At 38.5% G+C, this 21,421-nt stretch overlaps 1 protein-coding gene across 2 annotated transcripts; it reads left to right on the top strand.

The window, feature by feature from the left end:
- The first annotated feature begins 276 nt into the window (after positions 1-276).
- LOC138964530 (pyruvate dehydrogenase E1 component subunit beta, mitochondrial-like) lies at positions 277-21,288 on the top strand. 2 transcript variants are annotated; one of them, XM_070336519.1, is made up of 12 exons: positions 277-381; positions 494-565; positions 2,064-2,171; positions 2,829-2,891; positions 10,369-10,404; positions 11,620-11,682; positions 13,105-13,149; positions 13,900-14,077; positions 14,614-14,724; positions 15,494-15,585; positions 17,577-17,718; positions 18,368-21,288. In XM_070336519.1, the coding sequence occupies exons 1-12, from the start codon at positions 349-351 to the stop codon at positions 18,514-18,516; spliced, it is 1,092 nt and encodes a 363-aa protein (XP_070192620.1). In that variant the 5' UTR covers positions 277-348; the 3' UTR covers positions 18,517-21,288. The 2 variants fall into 2 exon arrangements, with proteins under 2 accessions (XP_070192620.1, XP_070192619.1); XM_070336518.1 differs by having other exon boundaries at positions 2,061-2,171.
- The last annotated feature ends 133 nt before the right edge of the window (positions 21,289-21,421 follow it).

The following is a 21,421-nucleotide window of genomic DNA, read 5'->3' as shown; positions in this document are numbered from 1 at the left end:
GGTAGAGAGTTCCAGTCCTTCACTGTGCTGGGTAGAAAAGCGGCACTCCGATACTGAGTGCGGCAGGTGATGAGGCCGAACTGCTGGCAATGGCCTCTTCGCTGGCGTGGTGGTAAGGGGGCCAGCTTCGACTTGATTTACGGTGAATTGTGTTGAGAAGTAGCCGTTCACTGACTGATTTACCCATGAAGTAGAAGATGTATCTGAAGATTTCCTTCCTTCCATGTCGATGTGACCCGTTTGAGTTTGCAGCTGATCATGCTGATGCAACTTTCGTTTTCATAATAGTACTTAGCAAGGGAGTTAACGCGTACCTTGTGTCAGCGCAGTTGTTCCCCCTGAGTAAACATGGCAGCTCTGTCAACCAGCCGGCTCACAAGAGTAAGTTTTATTGATGTATTATTAGACGAGTGTGCGAAATATCAGGACACATAGTCTTCCAGCAAGTAAAGTTCGCCCTTTTTCTTATGAAGAATTGCCGATTTGGTTTCAGGTCGCCAAAGGATCAACATGGAGTGCATTGAAACGTCAGTTCAGTGCGTCCTCTTCGAGGCTTGCAACACAGGCAAGTTCCTACTCTTTATGTAATGTTTGTCCTTCGTGCTGTAAACGTACGTGAAATGGCCTTGGAATGATATTGATAAATTGTGCTCTAGACGTATGTCATTATATTTCTGGCACGTTGCGTCCAGAATGATTTGCGGGTGTTGGAAACAGGACGTTTCAATACGATGTGACCTTCACGGGGTTACATTCGCGTATTGCATGAATGGTCACGGTTATTTCCCTTTGGTCACAAATAGAAAGATCCTTGTCTTGTCAGAAAGGTTTAGAGCTTAAATGACATTTTGTCAAGATATTCGTATGCAGATAGAACATTTTGAAAGTATTGTTAGTTACGACAATTGCTTGCCATTCAAGACTGAGAGTCTACTGTACATTTTACATGCACACAAGAACAAGAACTTGGAGAAGAGAACATTATGATTATGCTTCATTAAAATAACTTAATAAGTATACTGGGGTCAGTAATAATTGTAATGTGTTAAACATTTAAAACATTCAATTTCAGGTGGCTGTTTTATTCTGAAACTGAAAACATAAAGGACATTTTTGCACTAGATCTGAGCTTTGTTATGTCACTTAGTTCTTGAATTAAGCATGTGGTGTGTATGCATGCATATATTCACATATATTCTGAATGTACTTATAAATTAAATATCTGAACTTTTCATTATAATCAATAGCTTCACAGTACTGAGTAACAGAGTACATCCACTAAAAGTTTTCTGTCAGCAATTATTAGAACCTTGGGTAGGAAGCTAAGGCCAAAAAAAAAATAGGTGTGGTTACGGTAACATAGCCAAAAAAAAATAGGGTAGGAAGGTAGGCAATTACTTTTTTTTTTCTTTTCTTTTTTTTCGAATGTGTACAAATTAAACCTACTTGACAGGGAAATAAGTGTGCGACTCGGGCGATTTCGCTTTCATTGCGTTTTCTGCACTCGTTTTTGTTTTGTTTTTTTGACAAATGTAATAAAAAGTTATAGGGTCGGCCCCTAAAAATAGGGTAGGTCGGGTTACCGTAACCACCCCTATTTTTTTTTTAGGCCTAAGTAAAACGAAAATAGAATATTTTGAGATATCTAATCTCAACAGCTCTCTTTCTGCTCAGATGGCCTGCTCTGTATTGTACTGAACCGAACGGAAGAAATATAAGAATTCACAGAGTTTAAAACTTTAAACCCTTTCCACCAATCCTTAGCCATCACCTCCACCCGACCTTCTTCTACTCTTAAGTGTAACTTCTCAGTTCTCAACTTCTAACAATCTTCCTGAGGGAAAAATATTGGACATAAATTAAAAATGACATTATGAGAGGTTGGCAAATCCTCATCATCTATTTTGCCTCTTTAAAAGTGGGCGTTTTATGGTTGTACTGTATGTATGTGTGTGAGGTGGATTGGGTTTACAAATTCACCTACCGTACTTCAGCCCGTTCTCCATTCAGAAAAAAGTGTACTGACATTATGTTTTGTTCTTACTGTTTCTCATGACAAGAAGATGGCAGTGAGGGATGCGCTCAATACGGCGATGGACGAGGAGATAGAGAGAGACGAGAATGTCTTCTTGTTGGGAGAGGAAGTGGCACAGTATGATGGAGCTTACAAGGTACAGTGAAAGTTATGTACTGTAATTAAAGATGTGTGTGTGTCTCTGTGTCAGTGTGTGTGTGTGTGTGTGTGTGTGTGTGTGTGTAGTTTTCTTGCCTTTGCTTCCATAGTCGTTCTGTCTTCATAGTTCAGGAAGCTTCTTATGCTTTCTTACTACAGTGGCATCTGCTGAAGGGACATTAAAACCCAAAAACCAACCAAATCTTACTACAGTGGAACCCTTCTTTTAAGACTTCAGAAAATCTGAGAACACCAGGTCTTAAAAAGGAGGTGGTCTTAAAATGGGGTCCATGACCAGACACTTAGACAAGTATCTTACATTAATATTCAAGTTACTCTCATTGCTAGATTTAAGTTGCACTCATTTGCTTAGTTTAAACAGAAAACTATGTTACTCTAAGTCTATTATGAAGAATTTGTGTCAACGTTAGGTAATGATTAATGTTAGTCCTAGGAGAAAATGTAAATTGTAATACATGTTCAAAATATTTATATATTGATTAATATTATTAATTTGAGGCGTGAACTTCAAGTTGTGTTTCTATTCATGTACTTTTCAGCTGGCATGTTCATATGATTATGAGATTCAACTTTGCCAGATCAACATTATAAAACAAAGTCATGTGAACAGTTTTGCTTTATCCTACATTTCTAGGTATCCAGGGGTCTGTGGAAGAAATATGGCGACAAAAGAGTTATTGACACACCAATTACAGAGGTAAGTACATGTATGACGGGAGCTGTGGCGGGGTGGTAAGACGTCGGCCTCTTAATCGGAAGGTCGAGGGTTCGAATCCCGGCCGCGGCCACCTAGTGGGTTAAGTGTGGAGATGTTTCCGATCTTTCAGGTCAACTAATGTGCAGACCTGCTAGGGGCTTATCCCCCTTCGTGTGTACACGCAAGCACAAGACCAAGTGCGCACAGAAAAGATCCTGTAATCCATGTCAGAGTTCTGTTGGTTTCAGAAACTCGAAAATACCCAGCATGCTTCCTCCGAAAGCGGCGTATGGCTGCCTCAATGGCGGGGTAAAAACGGTCATACACGTAAATTTCCACTCGTGTAAAAACACGAGTGTACGTGGGAGTTTCAGCCCACAAACGCAGAAGAAGAAGTACATGTATCATGTTGTGCATGCTTGCAAACTTATTACTGATAGTGCTACTGTAGCAAAGCCAGGCGCATGAAAAATTACACGTGTGATTTTAAGCCAAATGTGTTCAGAAAACTAGATTTATTTGAATTTGCAACAAAAAAACGTTGCTGTCATGTTAGCATTATTGTCAAACCGTTTTACGTGGGGGGAAAGTTGATGCTGAGGACAGCTTGTGGATTGTCAAGACATTTTGTCTTTCGGTTAATTTTCTGAAGAAAATAAATTGCAGTATCATCCCTGTGAACATAATACTTGTTTGCATATGGTCATGGCTCAGAAAAGGTGTCGAATTTGTGGGACACTTGAGTCACAAATACAAACTCTTGGATTACTTTCCATTTTGGGGTCCAGCAAAACTGTTTATGTGTTTAGTTGTGTCTGGGCAGTAACAATGTATTTTCATCAATTATTGCGGAATGAATTGCATTTTAAATTTTAACTGGAGTGTGTTACATAACACCGTGTCACACATTGTTTTCTAATATACAGTTAACAGTAAACCTATTACACAATAAAAGTTAACTGCATTATTTAGTATCTACCTTGATCTTCATTTGTGAAAAAAGGCATTCCCCGACAGCAATAATCTGCATATCTAGGTACCCTAGGAATGTGTGTGTCTTACATGAACACCAATAAACAAAACAACGATCAAACAAGTACTCAAAGAACTGAAAAGATTACTGTTTCAGCAGTCAATCTATTCTTAGTTCCACACACTTCATACGGACAGTCTGCAAAAAAAATCAAATCAGAACAAGATGTCAAAATGTATTCAAACAAAAATCAACTTTCTGTGTCTCACAACACAGACATTCAAAACTGCGAAATTCCTATTTATTTTACACACAAAACCTTAGAAATACATGTAATGGGAAGAGAAACAAGTACATAATAGTAAAGAGTTGAAATGCAGCAATGATACCGGACCAGTTATTCCCATTATCAGTTATCTGTCAAGTCATTCCTAAAAGTTTCCAATGAGTGTGTTACATTTCACAAAAAAAATCAAACTTTAGGACACTGTCAAGATATTCACATGAAAAATGCATGCAAAAGAATGAAAAATGAAAGAGCAAAACCATAACAACCTAACAATGATGTCTTATGACTTCTACCATGCTCCAATTCACAATACAGAGAAGATTTTCTCATTTTTAACACTGAGTGTGTTACATTTCACCAAAAAAGTCTTACTTCACATTATTTTGTAAGGTATAAAGCATATATCCATCCACTTGGTAATGAAAACAATACACTGTGCAAAAAAACTTGATAAACCCAACAAAAAATCTTCAGGTTGAAGGCGGATTTTGAAGTTATCAAGAAAAATACTGTTTATTCGCCAATGAGTGTGTTACAAAACACTGTCATAACATGAACAAAACGTTGTTCCTAATTCAGTGCATTCAGTTAATTGTGAAATTAATTGTAAGAATGACACCATGGTTGCTACACAACTATTGAAACTATTGTTGACACATTCCCCGACAGCAATAATCTGCATATCTAGGTACCCTAGGAAAGTGTGTGTGTTACATGAACACCAATAAACAAAACAACGATCAAACAAGTACTCAAAGAACTGAAAAGATTACTGTTTCAGCAGTCAATCTATTCTTAGTTCCACACACTTCATACGGACAGTCTGCAAAAAAAAATCAAATCAGAACAAGATGTCAAAATGTATTCAAACAAAAATCAACTTTCTGTGTCTCACAACACAGACATTCAAAACTGCGAAATTCCTATTTATTTTACACACAAAACCTTAGAAATACATGTAATGGGAAGAGAAACAAGTACATAATAGTAAAGAGTTGAAATGCATCAATGATACCGGACCCGTTATTCCCATTATCAGTTATCTGTCAAGTCATTCCTAAAAGTTTCCAATGAGTGTGTTACATTTCACCAAAAAAATCAAACTTTAGGACACTGTCAAGATATTCACATTAAAAATGCATGCAAAAGAATGAAAAATGAAAGAGCAAAACCATAACAACCTATCAATGATGTCTTATGACTTCTACCATGCTCCAATTCACAATACAGAGAAGATTTTCTCATTTTTAACACTGAGTGTGTTACATTTCACCAAAAAAGTCTTACTTCACATTATTTTGTAAGGTATAAAGTATATCCATCCACTTGGTAATGAAAACAATACACTGTACAAAAAAACTTGACAAACCCAACAAAAAAATCTTAGGTTGAAGGCGGATTTTGAAGTTATCAAGAAAAATGTTGTTTATTCGCCAATGAGTGTGTTACAAAACACTGTCATAACATGAACAAAACGTTGTTCCTATTCAGTGCATTCAGTTAATTGTGAAATTAATTGTAAGAATGACAGTCCATGGTTGCTACACAACTATTGAAACTATTGTTGACACATTCCCCGACAGCAATAATCTGCATATCTAGGTACCCTAGGAAAGTGTGTGTGTTACATGAACACCAATAAACAAAACAACGATCAAACAAGTACTCAAAGAACTGAAAAGATTACTGTTTCAGCAGTCAATCTATTCTTAGTTCCACACACTTCATACGGACAGTCTGCAAAAAAAAAATCAAATCAGAACAAGATAACTGTACAAACTATTGGAGTGTGTTACCTCTCACGATGTGCGAGTGGTGTGAGTAACACACTCAACACTGTTCCTAAAAAAAACACCTCTAATTCAAAACAATAAACGCAGACATCATTTTCTGTTTACTTGATTCATTCCTTACTTTGTTCCAGCAAGATTTAAATAATTTTCAAGATAACTGTACAAACGATTGGAGTGTGTTACCTCTCACGATGTGCGAGTGGTGTGAGTAACACACTCAACACTGTTCCTAAAAAAAACCACTCTAATTCAAAACAATAAACGCAGACATCATTTTCTGTTTACTGGATTCATTCTTTACTTTGTTCCAGCAAGATTTAAATAATTTTCAAGATAACTGTACAAACGATTGGAGTGTGTTACCTCTCACGATGTGCGAGTGGTGTGAGTAACACACTCAACACTGTTCCTAAAAAAACCCACTCTAATTCAAAACAATAAACGCAGACATCATTTTCTGTTTACTTGATTCATTCCTTACTTTGTTCCAGCAAGATTTAAATAATTTTCAAGATAACTCTACAAACGATTGGAGTGTGTTACCTCTCACGATGTGCGAGTGGTGTGAGTAACGCACTCAACACTGTTCCTAAAAAAACAACCTCTAATTCAAAACAAGAGGCGAAGCCTTCAAGGCTCACGTAAGAAATAGACAAACAGTAACACAAACTCAATCACTCCGTCACACATACACACCCACACATACAGTAAGCTTAGGTGACACTGTGCAAGAAAGAGAGACACTAGATCTAGATCTGTCTGTGTCTGCATGTACAGGGACACGACTGCCAAATAGTCTCGGCCCGCTCAAAATAACAATGACCGAGACCACACACACCACGCGAGAGAGAAAGACTACAGGGAGGCATGCCGTCATGATGCATTAATTGACGTCAAACACTTTTGACCGTGACGTAATCTTATGCGAGCTTTATCCATAGTCTTGGATAACCACTCACACATAGACTCGGAAATGTTAAAGTTTCTACCACAGACATACACACACACGCACACACACACACACACACGTAATATATATGATATCATAAAAACTAAAAACGGTAGACTTTATGGTTGCTTTGTAGATTTCCAAAAAGCGTTTGACAACGTCTGGCACGATGCACTTTTGCTCAAATTATACAAGAATGGCATTAAGGGGAAATGCTACCAAATAATCAAAAATATGTACAATAATTCAAAAATATGTACACGAATTCAAGGAGAATATTCAAAAGAAATTGTTATCAAAAAAGGAGTTCATCAAGGAAATACGCTAAGTCCTACTCTTTTCAATATTTTCATCAATGATATTACTAATGGACTACCAGATAAGGACTCTCCTTTCATTCATGAAAATACATCTGATAGATTATCATGTCTTTTATATGCAGATGATTTAGTTCTTTTATCGAAAACCAAGAAAGGACTACAAAACAAACTAGATTTCTTATACAACTACTGCCAACAATGGGGACTAATAATTAACACGGAAAAAACTAAGATTATACCTTTTTGTCGTACAGAAACCAAGATAAGTAATACATTCAAATGTGGTGAGGACATAATACAAGGAACAGATCAATATAAATATCTGGGCGTAATATTTCATAAAAATGGTAATTTTGATTTAACGCAAGATCATTTGAATAAGCAAGGTAACAAAGCAGCGTATTATCTTCGTAAAGCATTTATAAATGAAAATGTTCAGACAGAAACTATACTACATCTATTTGACATGTTAGTACATCCAATTTTAACATATGGAGCTGAGGTTTGGTTTCCATATAATTTTACTAACAAGAAAGATATCTCAAATCTTCATTCAGTTTTTGAGAATTGCTTATCAAATAAATGTCCAAGTGAATCTACACATACAATTTTGTAGATTTATTTTAGGAGTACACAAGAAAGCAATGTGGCTTCCAGTTTTAGGAGAGCTGGGAAGATTTCCACTAAGTATAAAGATGATATCACAAGTCATAGGATTTTGGGGACATATCTTAGATTCAAATCAACAGTCTTTATTACATCATTTATACAGTTTGATGATATCTAGCTCTAAAACAAGTCCATGGTTGCAATTTATTAAACAATTATTATCACTTGTAGGATTTGAGCATGTTTGGAAAAACCAATTTACATTTAATGCTAATAAATTACAATTTGCTATACAACAAAAAATTATGAATGAATACGTTTTATTTTGGAAAAACAAAAAATCTGAAAAATGTTCAAGACTTGAGTTTTATTCACTAATTACAGAACGATACACAATACAAGCCTATTTAATTTATATTTCAAATATAAATCATAGAAAAGCTCTAGCAAAATTAAGAACAAGCACACATTCTTTAAAAATTGAGACTGGGCGTCATAGAGGAATATTGCGAGAGAATCGCCTCTGTAATACATGTAAAGTAATTGAAGATGAGCTACATTTTCTAGACAATTGCAAGAAATTTAACAATATTAGAAAAAAGTTAGTAGAAGAAGAAGTATCAAACTGTGACTTAAGGAAACCAAGCGATCTGTTATTTAAAAAAGACGAAAAAATTCAAAAATTGCTTGGAGCCTTTGTTTTTAATTGTTTCAATATTGAATGAAATAATTTGTACATTATTTATCCATTCATTTATTGTACAACTTGTGTCAATATCCTTAAGGGTTGATGACAATAAATTCTATTCTATTCTATTCTATTCTATTCTATTCACACACGCACACACACACGCACAAACGCACAGACAGACAAAGTTACGATCGCATAGGCTACACTTACGTGAGCCAACAATAAACGCAGACATCATTTTCTGTTTACTTGATTCATTCCTTTTTTTGTTCCAGCAAGATTTAAATAATTTTCAAGATAACTCTACAAACGATTGGAGTGTGTTACCTCTCACGATGTGCGAGTGGTGTGAGTAACACACACAATGTAAACAAACATATATTTCTTTTTCCTGTAATTTATTTCATTAAAATGGCATGAAAACAAAGCACAAGGTGAACTGTATGGAAAGACTATAGAAAAGGCCAGAAAAAACACATGCAATGACATGAACGCTGAATAACTTGGGAAATTGGTTGAATCGTCTCAAACAGATGTCTTTAAAAATCAAAATAAAGAAAAATCTTTGTCCTAAAAAATGCAAATATTATCAAAACAAATCACAATAACACTTCTAACTTTCAGATGAAAAAAAAAGGAAGTAAGTTGTTATTTAGTGAAAATAACAGTGTTTCAAACTGCAGGTGAGTGCGTTACATACAACGAAAAACCAGTGGTTCTTACCTTGGCCGTTTACGTCCATCTCCTCCATGCCACACTGAGTTCTGAGTTCGAGACAGTCAATGCAACTTTGTAGCAGACGATAGAACAGTTGTTTCCACCGTTGGAAGTCAGGAACATGTCGATAAACAACTTTGATTTACGTTGTTACTTTTCGCGGTAACACGAAAGTACACAACGAACTTAAGACTTATTTTCATTGCTTTGTCTTCTGTGTTTGTGCATATATTTTTTTTTAAGTAGTAGATTGTTCTTTCTTGTCCAAGTTTATCGCTTAGTTCAACGTCTGTCATCATTATTAAAAGCGCGGCAAAAGCTAAAACTGCCTACGTGACTCCAAACACGAAAAGTAACATACTCACCGTTGGATCTAAACTTGATCTCAGCCGACTGTTGGGGTGAGGTACTGGTTATCGTGCAGTATGTAAACAATAACTAACACCTTCTCTTTCCCTCTCCATCAAGTTCTAATCCAAGCAGTGTGTGTAGTACGCGCAAATACGACGTTTCGACACCAAGTAAAAAAGTGTCCCAACTTCCGGCCCGAAAATCGACGTAAATTCACTCTACTATTGCGCCTTGCTCGAAAACAAAGTCATCAAACCTTTCGGTTTCTACCAGAATAGTAACTGTATTCATATCTGCACCCCGTGTCAGTACTTTCAAAGGTAGAATAAACCATAACTGAGCGTGTGGGGCGTTTGAATGGGGTAAGGGTGGAGTTCGACGCCATTTCTGAGCCGTGACCATATATATATATATTCTTTTCACAATTTCACTTGTTCACATGACGTTTTCATGCTCACACCTGTTTGATTGTTTTTTTTAATTTACAGTGGTAAATATGCCTACAATAGGAGTTATATTTTATGTTGAATAACCCAGATAAGTTTGTTCTTGTTTCTTTGACAAGTTAACAGGAGTATCTTCTGTTTGTAGCAACTCATCTTAGCTGATCTGGGAAAACACCCACAATTTATTGTGACCGTCCAAAAATCAAGCCCTAGTTGTGTACACGAGATTGAAGAAAAAGTCAAGTTTGATTAGCATGTGTACTAGCATGTGTACTCTAATGCAAATCTTACAGATTTCTAACAAAATATATTCATCAATTTTGTTCTTCATTTTTGCAGATGGGGTTTGCAGGCATTGCTGTTGGAGCTGCCATGGTATGTGTTGGGAAATTGAGTGAATATTTATGCTGTGGCTAGGTGTACAGTAGTCCCTTCCATTTCCGGCCCTTTCGTGGGCGTGAACCTACCCGGAGCGGCCAGCTTTCCCATGACTAATGAGTTTTCCTTCTATAATTGACTCTTAATGGCCGTTAACCTGTCTGACGCGGTCAACGGTCACTGATTTTTGCCCTAGGGTGCCCCTCTTACTCGACAGGAGCGGCCACTTAACGGTCACTTTCGCGGGCGAGCGCCTGTGGTGTGTGTGTGTGTGTGTGTGTGTGTGTGTTGTGTGCACAGACGGCACAGCACGAGCAGACGACATGAATACTTACGCATGCGCAAACTGTAAATACAGACATGCGCATACATGTACATTTACGGCAGTCACTTCCGGATCGATCACAGCTGATGTGAGTTTGAAACACTTGTTTATCTGACACTCAAATACATATATAATAATCCAAACAACACACATAGAAACATACGAAACAATAGCTTAGCCAAGACGATCGAGTTAAACACGCAAATAATTAAGATGTATAAACGAAAGCAAAACTAACAGAGACAATGAATCGGCGGCTCGTGGATGATCGCTTTCTTTTCTTCATGAAAACTTGATCGTGTTTTTTGGGTTTTTTTGGAGGAGGAGGGGGCCTGTAATGAACGGCCACCTGATATTTGCGGTCACCTTTGCAATGACTAATGGGTGACCGGATATGGCAGGTACTACTGTATGTAATTTTACAACTAACTTGTTTATTTGAATCAACCCTAAAAGTATAAAATTTCAGATTTGTTTCAGATTTGTTAACACAACAGATTCGCCTATCATTGAAACACATTTATAAATAGCAACATTTTGCTGTCGGCTGTAGGTATCGATGCTGCGCTGCTCAGTTTGAAGCTGTTTTAAGTTGTATGCATTTATATATATAGTGTAACTATTAGCAGTGTAAGGAGGGGCTTTACAGTAATGAGTGTTTGCTTCAAATTTGAGCAATTCGTGTTGAAGAAATAATAGTAAATCTATCAAATTGAAAAAAAACAATCAAAGGACAATTGTTTTACACAGGCAGTGACTGAGGTTTTGACCCAAAATACTTTACACGGGAGATTTCCACAAATGCTAATAGGATACACAACAAACAGTATGTTCGTTGCTTTTAAAAACAAATATTCTACAGTACTTGGGTGATTTTGTGTGTGCAGGCTGGCTTGAAACCCATCTGTGAATTCATGACCTTCAACTTCTCCATGCAGGCCATTGACCAGGTCAGTGTCCATGGGTGTCATCTTGTTGTTCCTCTATCAATGTCAGATGTCCTGTTATCACTGTTCACCTTTAGGAATGTCTTAGTCAGCCCAGTTTGACCCATCCAAACCCTGTCAGTCGGCTGTCTTAAATACACATTATGCTCTAAAGCTTATGGCATTTCAATGTACCGTATTTGACGGACTACAAGCCGCGACTTTTTTAAAAAAAATCGCATTGCGGCTTATAAAAAGATGTGGCTAAAACGTTACCTAAATTTGAATAGCATTCACCTAATGGAAGTCGCCGCGGATTTTCATTTCGCTCGATTAGCGATTACCGGTACTTTATTAGCTCTCTACTCAAGACTCGGCGCTTTTCTCTTTCTTTCGCGAATCTTCGTTTGTCAACAAGTCGTCGTGACAAGATAGCGTACAGAGAAACACCGGATGTATCAGGATCTCGCGCGCACGAGATTTCGTTTTTTTGTGTCTCGCGATAGTTGGAGGAGCGAGAGCCGCCATGTTGTGTTTTCGTCTGCTCGAAATGTGCGCAAAAGTCGTAAATCATCCCAAAAAAGCTTATTCTGGGCGGGACTACATGTGTGTGTTGGTTACAAATTGTGTGTGTGTGATATTTTTCTTCAAACTTTTTCACTTTTTTTCTTTGTTTCACTTGTTTATTCTCGGAGCCGATTTCGCCAAATACCGTACTTTGGTTTGCCTGGTTGTTTTGATTGATTGACATGATCTGATTATATTTTTTTCGACGGCGGCTAATATAATGACGCGGCCTATACGTGGCTCGTCCCAATTTTTTTGTTAAAAGTTGGGAGTGCGGCTTATAAAACGGTGTGTCTTGTAATCCGTCAAATACGGTACACTTGTACAGTGGAAACCCCCCACCCCCCTTTTAAGACCTCCACAAATCTGGCAAGATCAGGTCTTAAAAGGGAGGGAGTCTTAAAATGGAGGGAGTCTTAAAATGGAGGCACATTTACAAACGTTATGAACCAAAATTCTGAGAAAAGGTCTTAAATGGTGTAAGTCTTTACATAGGCGGGTCTTGATAAAGGGGGGGGGGGGGGGGGGGGTTACTGCACTTGCAGCAATTGTGAATGTTTAGGTTTGAAGGGTTATTCATCACATTATTATGTTCAGCTGTCCGACTGCACTGACTGCACAGACTTATTCTGAACACATGTTTATGTATCATCACGTTTTTGTTGCATGCTTAATTATCAAAGGTGCCTCATGTAGAATTATTTAGCTTTTACTTTGTGAAATCAGTTGGAGACTGTCTTGACAAAACTTTTTCTGATCAACAGGAGTTAAGAGAAACCTTAGATACGTAAAAAGTCCACTATAGTTGCTGATATGTCACGTGTATACATTTGCAACTAGTCAGTCAAGGTAATGTAAACATTTTTCTTTGTCTGACAGATTATCAACTCAGCTGCAAAAACACACTACATGTCAGGTGGAGCTGTAAGTACTTGAGTGTTTTATATTTCAGTAACCTGTGTTTCATAGTTATGCTTATGTCCGAACTCCCCCCCGTGTACACTACATTGGGTGTGCACGTTAAAGATCCCACGATTGACAAAAGGGTCTTTCCTGGCAAAATTGCTTAGGCACAGTTAATAATTGTCTACCTATACCCGTGTGACTTGGAATAATAGGCCGTGAAAGGTAAATATGCGCCGAAATGGCTGCAATTACTGGCCGTATAAAATTTCATCTCACACGGCATCACTGCAGAGCGCCTAGAACTGTACCCACGGAATATGCGCGATATAAGCCTCATTGATTGATTGATATTTATGTGTGTTGAGTATGTTTCCTTGTTATATTTATGTCTGTTGAATGTATTTGTGTTGAGTGTGCTTGACAGTGTGTTTGGTCATGCAGATGTTTGTGTTCATGATGAAGGCTGAGCTTTTTTGTGTGTGAAAAAGGTTTGTGTTAATGTTTATTGATTTGTTTATTGTTTGTGGTGTGTGTTTTGTTTTAACTGTTGTTCTTGTTTTTAAGGGTTTGTTTGTTGTTGTTGTTGTTGTTGTTGTTGTTGTTGTTGTTTTCTTAGGAGAGGGTGGGGTGTGTGGGTCGAAATGTATTTAAGGTTTTCCACACATCCACACTCCCAACAGGGTAGAATTAATTTGAGGTTTTCCACTCTTTCCCACATTCCCAACATGACACTGATTGCAACCATTGTCTTGCTTGCTGCACCCTCAGGTACCGGTGGACATTGTGTTTCGTGGACCCAACGGAGCGGCGTTAGGAGTGGGGGCACAGCACTCCCAGTGTTTTGCCGCCTGGTACAGCTCCTGTCCCGGTCTCAAGGTTCTCTCCCCTTACTCCTCCGAGGACTGCAGGGGTCTCCTCAAGGCTGCCATCAGGGACCCCAACCCTGGTGAGAAGCTGAAGCATCTGTTTATTTCTGTGTGAACAATCGAGTCCAGTTCAGTGCACGGAACGAACATGGCACCAAAAAGCAACAGCCTTGCTCTCCTTGATTTTATTATCGTTATCTCTTTGATCAATTTTCATTCAGCTGAGGTCATATAACAGTTGAGAAGCAAGAGTAACATTCTGCAATCTAACTCTAAAGTCATGACCCTCTAGTGGTACACAGCTTTGTAGAACGACCCATATATATATATATATATATATATTTATAGGGCCAACACAGCTTGTTGAAGTACAGAAAAGAAGGAAACAAGAGAATGAAAAGGAAAGGAGATGGTAGCCATATGTGCACAGAATGTTTTAGGAAAATGTCAGCATAATATGAAGTGGAGTTTGTCGGGAGGATACAGATTCTGATTTAATATTGTCATTGCAGCATGATACTCTTATTGGACATGTTATATTGTGAGCTTATAATATGTGCAACGGTTTTGTTCTGAATCTGATGTTTTTAATAATTCTGTTTTGGCGTTTTTCCAGTGGTATTCTTGGAGAACGAAATTATGTATGGCACTTCCTTCGAGATGACAGACGAGTCATTGTCGAAAGACTTTGTACTGCCCATGGGAAAAGCCAAGATTGAAAAAGAAGGTTTGCAATTATCTCATTCTTGCATTTTTGTTTTCTTACTTCTAGCTGTATTCATGTGCATTTCTGATTGTGTGAGTGTGTGTGGGGGAAAGTGGACTAGACATAAGGGACATTGATTGGGCGTAAAAGAAAAAAATCAGAGTTTCTGGTTTCCTGACCAACCCCAGAAAAAAGAGAGAGAAACTGGATTTGCAGATTTCAGAAAGGAAGCTAATAACCCTTCTCCGACTTCCAGGGATTACATTTGGCAGGAGTTCTGACCAATGACAACCCTTTAGTAGGGAGAAAAATGTTACCGACGTAACGACCCTATGTTGTTTTGGCCTTGTCACAAACAAATAATTTTGTGGGCCTTGTTGTCACCTGCAAAATTTGTTTGCTTGTTTGTTATGCAAGGCTGTTGACACTTCATTAGATGTGCAGAAGAAATCCAGCATGAAATGTCAGTTCAAGGAGTATATATCCATGACTGGTTCAGGAAGATCCTGGGAATTTTAGACTCACAAAAAGCTTGAGAAAAACTAGAAAGAAAACAACATTGGCACGTCTTTTGACAGTTTTCTGTATATTCCCAATGGTTATAATTATGTGAACATGCAAGTATCGAAATCCATTTGTTTTTATGGAGTTAAACATGATCAGTCTTAAGGTTGCGTTTGCAATTTCTTAGGTTTCTAAACATTCAATCATTGTTATGTGATTTACCATCAGTCTTGTGATGAGTGCATTTGCAGTGTTGATGCATTTTTTCTTTCGTCTCCACTTGCAGGTTCCCATATAACTCTGGTGGCACACTCTTTGGCTGTGGGCCACTGTTTGGTGGCAGCCAAGGAGCTTGCAGGCAAAGGTATAGAGTGTGAGGTACGTCTGCTGGTTTTACGTTCATTTTCTTTTTTTTAATTAAATATGATTTTCCCCATGGCAAAATGTTCTGTTAGAATTGATGAAATGTAGTCTGCCACATTGTTTTTTTGTCTTTTTGTGTGATATCTTTTGGAAAGAGTTCTTTCATGATATTTACCTGTAACTTGCATATATATATATTCTTCAGCTCTCTGCTGTGGAACTCCATGAAAGTGTTTCTTTAACATTTAGATGAAGACCTGCTGCACACCTCAACACCCGATCTTCCAACAATCCCATATTGGAACAACCCCCCCCCCCCCCCCCCCAACCCCTTGTAAGACCTACAAAAATGTGAGAAAATCAGGCCTTAAAAAGGAGGGAGGTTAAAAACAGAGAAATTCATTAAATAAGCTCTTAAAGGGGGAGATGTCTTAAAGGGGGAAGGGATTCACTGTATTCCTTAAAGGCAAGGGGGAAGGGATTCACTGTATTCCTTAAAGGCAAGGGGGGAAGGGATTCACTGTATTCCTTAAAGGCAAGGGCGAAGGGATTCACTGTATTCCTTAAAGGCAAGGGCGAAGGGATTCACTGTATTCCTTAACTCTTACCAGTTCGGGGGTTTAGGGCATATTTTACAGTGCTGTTGGTGCCTACTTGCCGAGTGGCTATCTGGGGTCATATTCTAAATGAAATATAGAAAGTTATATATCAAATGAAAGGAAAATGAATAAGCTTTTCATATTTGCAAAGAGAATTGTGCTATCTTTAAAGGTAAAAAAGGTTATGGGGGTGACAACATGATTTTTGTTGAAATTTGTACGCCCATTTTTTGGAACACGTGACAAACACAAAGAAGACATTTTTTTGTGTTCAGTTTATTTTAGATATGCTGCTAACTAGTCTGTTTTGGCATTCATTTTACATAACATAGCAAAGTTTTATTGAGTTTTGCTGATAAACAAAAAAGTTATTGTCACCTGAATACCCCCACCCAAATTTCAAAGTTGGACGTTTCATGACATACGCATGCCTAAGGCAAAACAAAAATAAAAGTCCGTTTACGGTATCCCGACCGACCCTATTTTTTCGCGCGACCCTAGACTCTTTTTTTGGGCATTTGGGGGGGAAAAAGGAAAAAAAAAAGTCTTTTTTTTTCAAAATAACTTAAAAATATGTTTTTTTGAAAAAAAAAATGAAAAAAAAAGGCCCGACCTACCAACCCTATTTTTTTGGCCTATGTTACCGTTAACAGACTATTTATTTATTTTGACCTAATAATGCATTCCTATAACTAACTTATAACAAAACCCCAGCTTGTTTCTGTCATAAAGTGTGTCTAAAATATGAGTTTATCCACTGTCCGACCCATCCAATGTAAAATAACCAATTTTTTTCCATAATTAGATAATTGGTCAGTGGAAAACTACAGGGAGCAGGGCATCGTAAGCTTGCTTACGATGGGTAAGGGAGCGAACTGGTAAGAGTTAAAGGCAAGGGGGAAGGGATTCACTGTATTCCTTAAAGGCAAGGGGGAAGGGATTCACTGTATTCCTTAAAGGCAAGGGGGGAAGGGATTCACTGTATTCCTTAAAGGCAAGGGCGAAGGGATTCACTGTATTCCTTAAAGGCAAGGGCGAAGGGATTCACTGTATTCCTTAAAGGCAAGGGGGGAAGGGATTCACTGTATTCCTTAAAGGCAAGGGGGAAGGGATTCACTGTATTCCTTAAAGGCAAGGGGGGAAGGGATTCACTGTATTCCTTAAAGGCAAGGGCGAAGGGATTCACTGTATTCCTCAAAGGCCTCTGTGCACATTCAACTCCAGAGTGGCCAGCACCAGTTTCTGTGGATCAGAAGCTGTTTGGATGCTGTCAAGGAATGTCTGGCTCCTCAGTGTCTTAAGATATTCGTTCATTCACTTAGCAACTGTGCAAGCACACAAATAATTAATGATTAAATTGAGACTTTTTCTCGACCTTAATTTTTCCTGCCAAAATGTTTTGTTCAGGTGATCAACCTGCGCTCGTTGCGGCCGATGGACGATGAAGCCATCATCAAGTCTGTGATGAAGACCAACCACCTGGTGACCGTGGAGGCGGGCTGGCCTCAATGCGGCATAGGCGCCGAGATCACTGCCAGAGTCATGGAGAGTAAGTGGTGCTTTTGTACAAGTAGAGGATGTTAGTTTTGTCTTTCCTTTGGAAGATGGATATCTGCAATCTTATTCTGGAATAAAACTCAGTTGTACAGCTTGGACCTGTGAAAGCTCTTCCTGATTCAGAGAAAAAAAAATTAATTCTCATTATGGATTCATTAGTTGCCGAAAGAGGTTAATCATTTGAGTGGTTTTCTTGAGCTGACAGCCACATTTGGTGTTGCCAGAAATGTCCAGTAGTTTACTGGTTATACATTGAAAATACCAGGGGAAATTGATCTCGTCAACACAAAACGTTGTTTTACATGTATGACTGTTTTTATCCCCCATTTAGATAGCCATACGCCGCTTTCGGGGGATGCATGCTTGGTATTTTCGTGTTTCTATAACCCACAGAACTCTGACATAAAATACAGGATCTTTTCCGTGCGCACTAGTCTTGTGCTTGCCTGTACACATGAAGGGAGATAAGACACTAGCAGGTCTGCACATTAGTTGCCCTGGGAGATCAGACAAATCTTCACCCTTTACCCACCAGGAGCGGCCGGAATTCAAACCAACGACCTTCCGCTTGGGAGTCCGGAATCTTATCCACGAGGCCATTGCCCCCGTTGTTGCTCATAGTTTATGCTTTCTTTTTGCAGGTACTGCCTTCAACTATTTGGATGCCCCAATTCTGCGCGTGACCGGTGCGGATGTACCCATGCCATACGCTAAATCCCTGGAGGAACAGGCTCTGCCACAAGCTTTCAACGTCATCACAGCTGTGAAAAAGACTCTCAATGTTCAGTGATACGCGCAATTTTTCGTCCTTTGTTTTTTTCCCAGAGCAGACAATAGTCATGAACATTTGTGGTATTCTGTTCAGGTTTCTGATGTCTATATCACCTGCGTTCCAAGAATTTGACAACTGAGCGAAGAATGCAGGTTGTCTTGGAAATAGTTTAGAGGCTTCAAACAAATGGCACTGTGTGGCTATTGTGGTTCAAGGAGCTGTTTGTCTGAAATGTAAAATAGAATTTCACGTGTTACTGTTTTCGTGTAGATATTGCAAAGGTTGTGTATGGTGTCAAATTGAGGTTTGTGTGCACCAATTTTATACATGATGAAAATGTGTTTTATCAAGAATAGGTTTATCTTTTTTAGTTCAATATGCCGTTGTACCCTTCTGATAAATGTATGGTTTCTCATAATGTATCTCTAAAAGAGAGAAAAGTATTGAAGGTTTGCATTGCGCCCGATTCTTGAGATTATATGTTCTATTAGAAAGTACATGTACATTTTTTTATGCGTCAGTTTGTCCAGGTGTGTATGAAGTCTGTTGATGATTTGTGAATGTACACAAGTGTGTCTCAATAGGTGTCATTCCAAAACAATGTCAGCTAATACTTCGAAGGGTAGTCCATTCTTTATTAAATGCTTTCTGCTTGATGTTGTGGGTTGTATTCTTTTCTTGTGTGCATGTTGTGGGTGTAATGAAAGGTTACAATGCTGTATAGGCAGAAGAAAGGGAAGCATGTGTACATTCATCTTGCTTATAGGAAGCTCGCACTTTGCTAGTGGCAGACTGATGTAAAGGGTCAGTGACTTACTTAAAACTCCCGCAGTGGGGCACTGCGGTTATGAAATTAAAGGCCCCTCCTGTTTTTGGAACCGCAGGAGCTTTCTAGTTTGCTGTTAGGTAGATTTTTGGTTCCTCTTTCCTGTCATGCTCTCTTTTTCTTCATGAATTCTTTTCTTTTTTCTGCCTTCTTGCTCATTCACCTGTATTTTTTCCAAAAATCTCTTCTCTTGCCGCTTGTCTCGCGATTCATGTATAGTTTAATCTGTTAGTGTTCTGATGTAAGTCCAGCAGTAGATAGGTTAAGCCTATTTTAACATACTGGAAACTGGTAATCTTCCAGTAGGTATTAATTTAGTTTTACTAAAGCCTGCTGGGACACAAGTAATGGGTTAGTGCATTTGTAAACAGGAATCGCTTGACAAGTGGCCCCCTTCATCCCCCCCTTCCTCGTCCTGATATGGCTCTGCGTAGTCGGCTGGACGTTAAGCAACAAATAAACAAACAAACAAACAAACTTACTTAAAACAGTCTGTGGCTTAGTTCTGCTAAAAAGCTGAAGTTATAATAATCACTGACAAGTGGCGTTTGTGGGTGCGGGGTGATTTTCTTTCTGTACACACTGCAGTATTTTTACACAGCATTTAATGTACTCTAGCTGAATGGGGTAGCATGTAGGGATGATTCAAATATAATCTTAGCTGCACTTTTCCTGTCTAATGTTATGTTTCTCAGCTTGTGCGATGTATTGCATCAATGAAACAACATTCTGAAGGGTATAATATACTACTGTCTTATGAAAATTACTACGCTGTTTGTGCGTGAACGTTGCTTATACTTTCACTGATGTGTGCAAGCCAGCCAGTATGATGAACTAGGTTTGCCAAGTTGTCCATTTTTTGAGTCACTTGAGAAAAAGTGACTCTATGTAATCGGTCAGTGTTAGTCTGTCCGGCCGGCCGGCCGGCTGGCCGTTCGTCCGTCCGGCCGGCCGGCCGTCCGGCCGTCCGTCCGTAGACACCACCTTAACGTTGGACTTTTCTCGGAAACTATCAAAGCGATCGGGCTCATATTTTGTTTAGTCGTGACCTCCAATGACCTCTACACTTTAACGATGGTTTTGTTGACCTTTGACCTTTTTCAAGGTCACAGGTCAGCGTCAAAGGAAAAATTAGACATTTTATATCTTTGACAAAGTATCTCGGAAACTATCAAAGCGATCGGGCTCATATTTTGTTTAGTCGTGACCTCCAATGACCTCTACACTTTAACGATGGTTTCGTTGACCTTTGACCTTTTTCAAGGTCACAGGTCAGCGTCAAAGGAAAAATTAGACATTTTATATCTTTGACAAAGTTCATCGGATGTGATTGAAACTTTGTAGGATTATTCTTTACATCAAAGTATTTACATCTGTAGTCTTTTACGAACGTTATCAGAAAAACAAGGGAGATAACTAGCCTTTTCTGTTCGGCAACACACAACTTAACGTTGGGCTTTTCTCGGAAACTATAAAAGTGACCGGGCTCAAATTTTATGTGAACGTGACTCATTGTGTTGTGAACAGCAATTTCTTCCTGTCCATCTGATGCCTCATATAATAATCAGAACTGCGAAAGTGACTCGATCGAGCGTTTGCTCTTCTTGTTTTTAAATGTAGTGCAAGAACCTCATGTGATACTCTGTTGCTTCTGTTTGTGTGTTTCGTTTTAGGGCGCAATGCAAACCTTGTAAGTCCTCTACTGCCAGTGTTTTTAAAACGTGTTGGTCTGTACATGAAGTATCAATATTTAGGCGAGACAAATTACAAATACAATGGTTGGAAATTCACACGTTACATGACATGAACAAACTTTTTATTTCATACTGATAAATCTGGGGGTGAAAACGTAAAAACAGCCCTGATGGTGACAGTGTTCAAAGAAATTAAACCAACGAAAGAGAGGCTCAAATGGTGTAGAAGTAACATTGATTTTGTAAATATTAAAATTTACTGAAAGTGAACTTTGCTGGCTTGTGTGTCTCTCTACCTCTCTCTCTGAGTTTCTCTCTCTCTCTGAGCATATGGATGTGTGCATGCATGTGGTTTGTATACGAGAGAAAGAATTTTTAATGTACTAACTCTTTAAATACAACA

The sequence above is a fragment of the Littorina saxatilis genome, linkage group LG4, assembly GCF_037325665.1.
Source record: "Littorina saxatilis isolate snail1 linkage group LG4, US_GU_Lsax_2.0, whole genome shotgun sequence".
In the NCBI taxonomy this organism is placed as follows: domain Eukaryota; kingdom Metazoa; phylum Mollusca; class Gastropoda; order Littorinimorpha; family Littorinidae; genus Littorina; species Littorina saxatilis.
The sequence above is the reverse complement of the archived record's forward strand: the minus strand, read 5'-3'. Positions and strand labels throughout refer to the sequence as shown.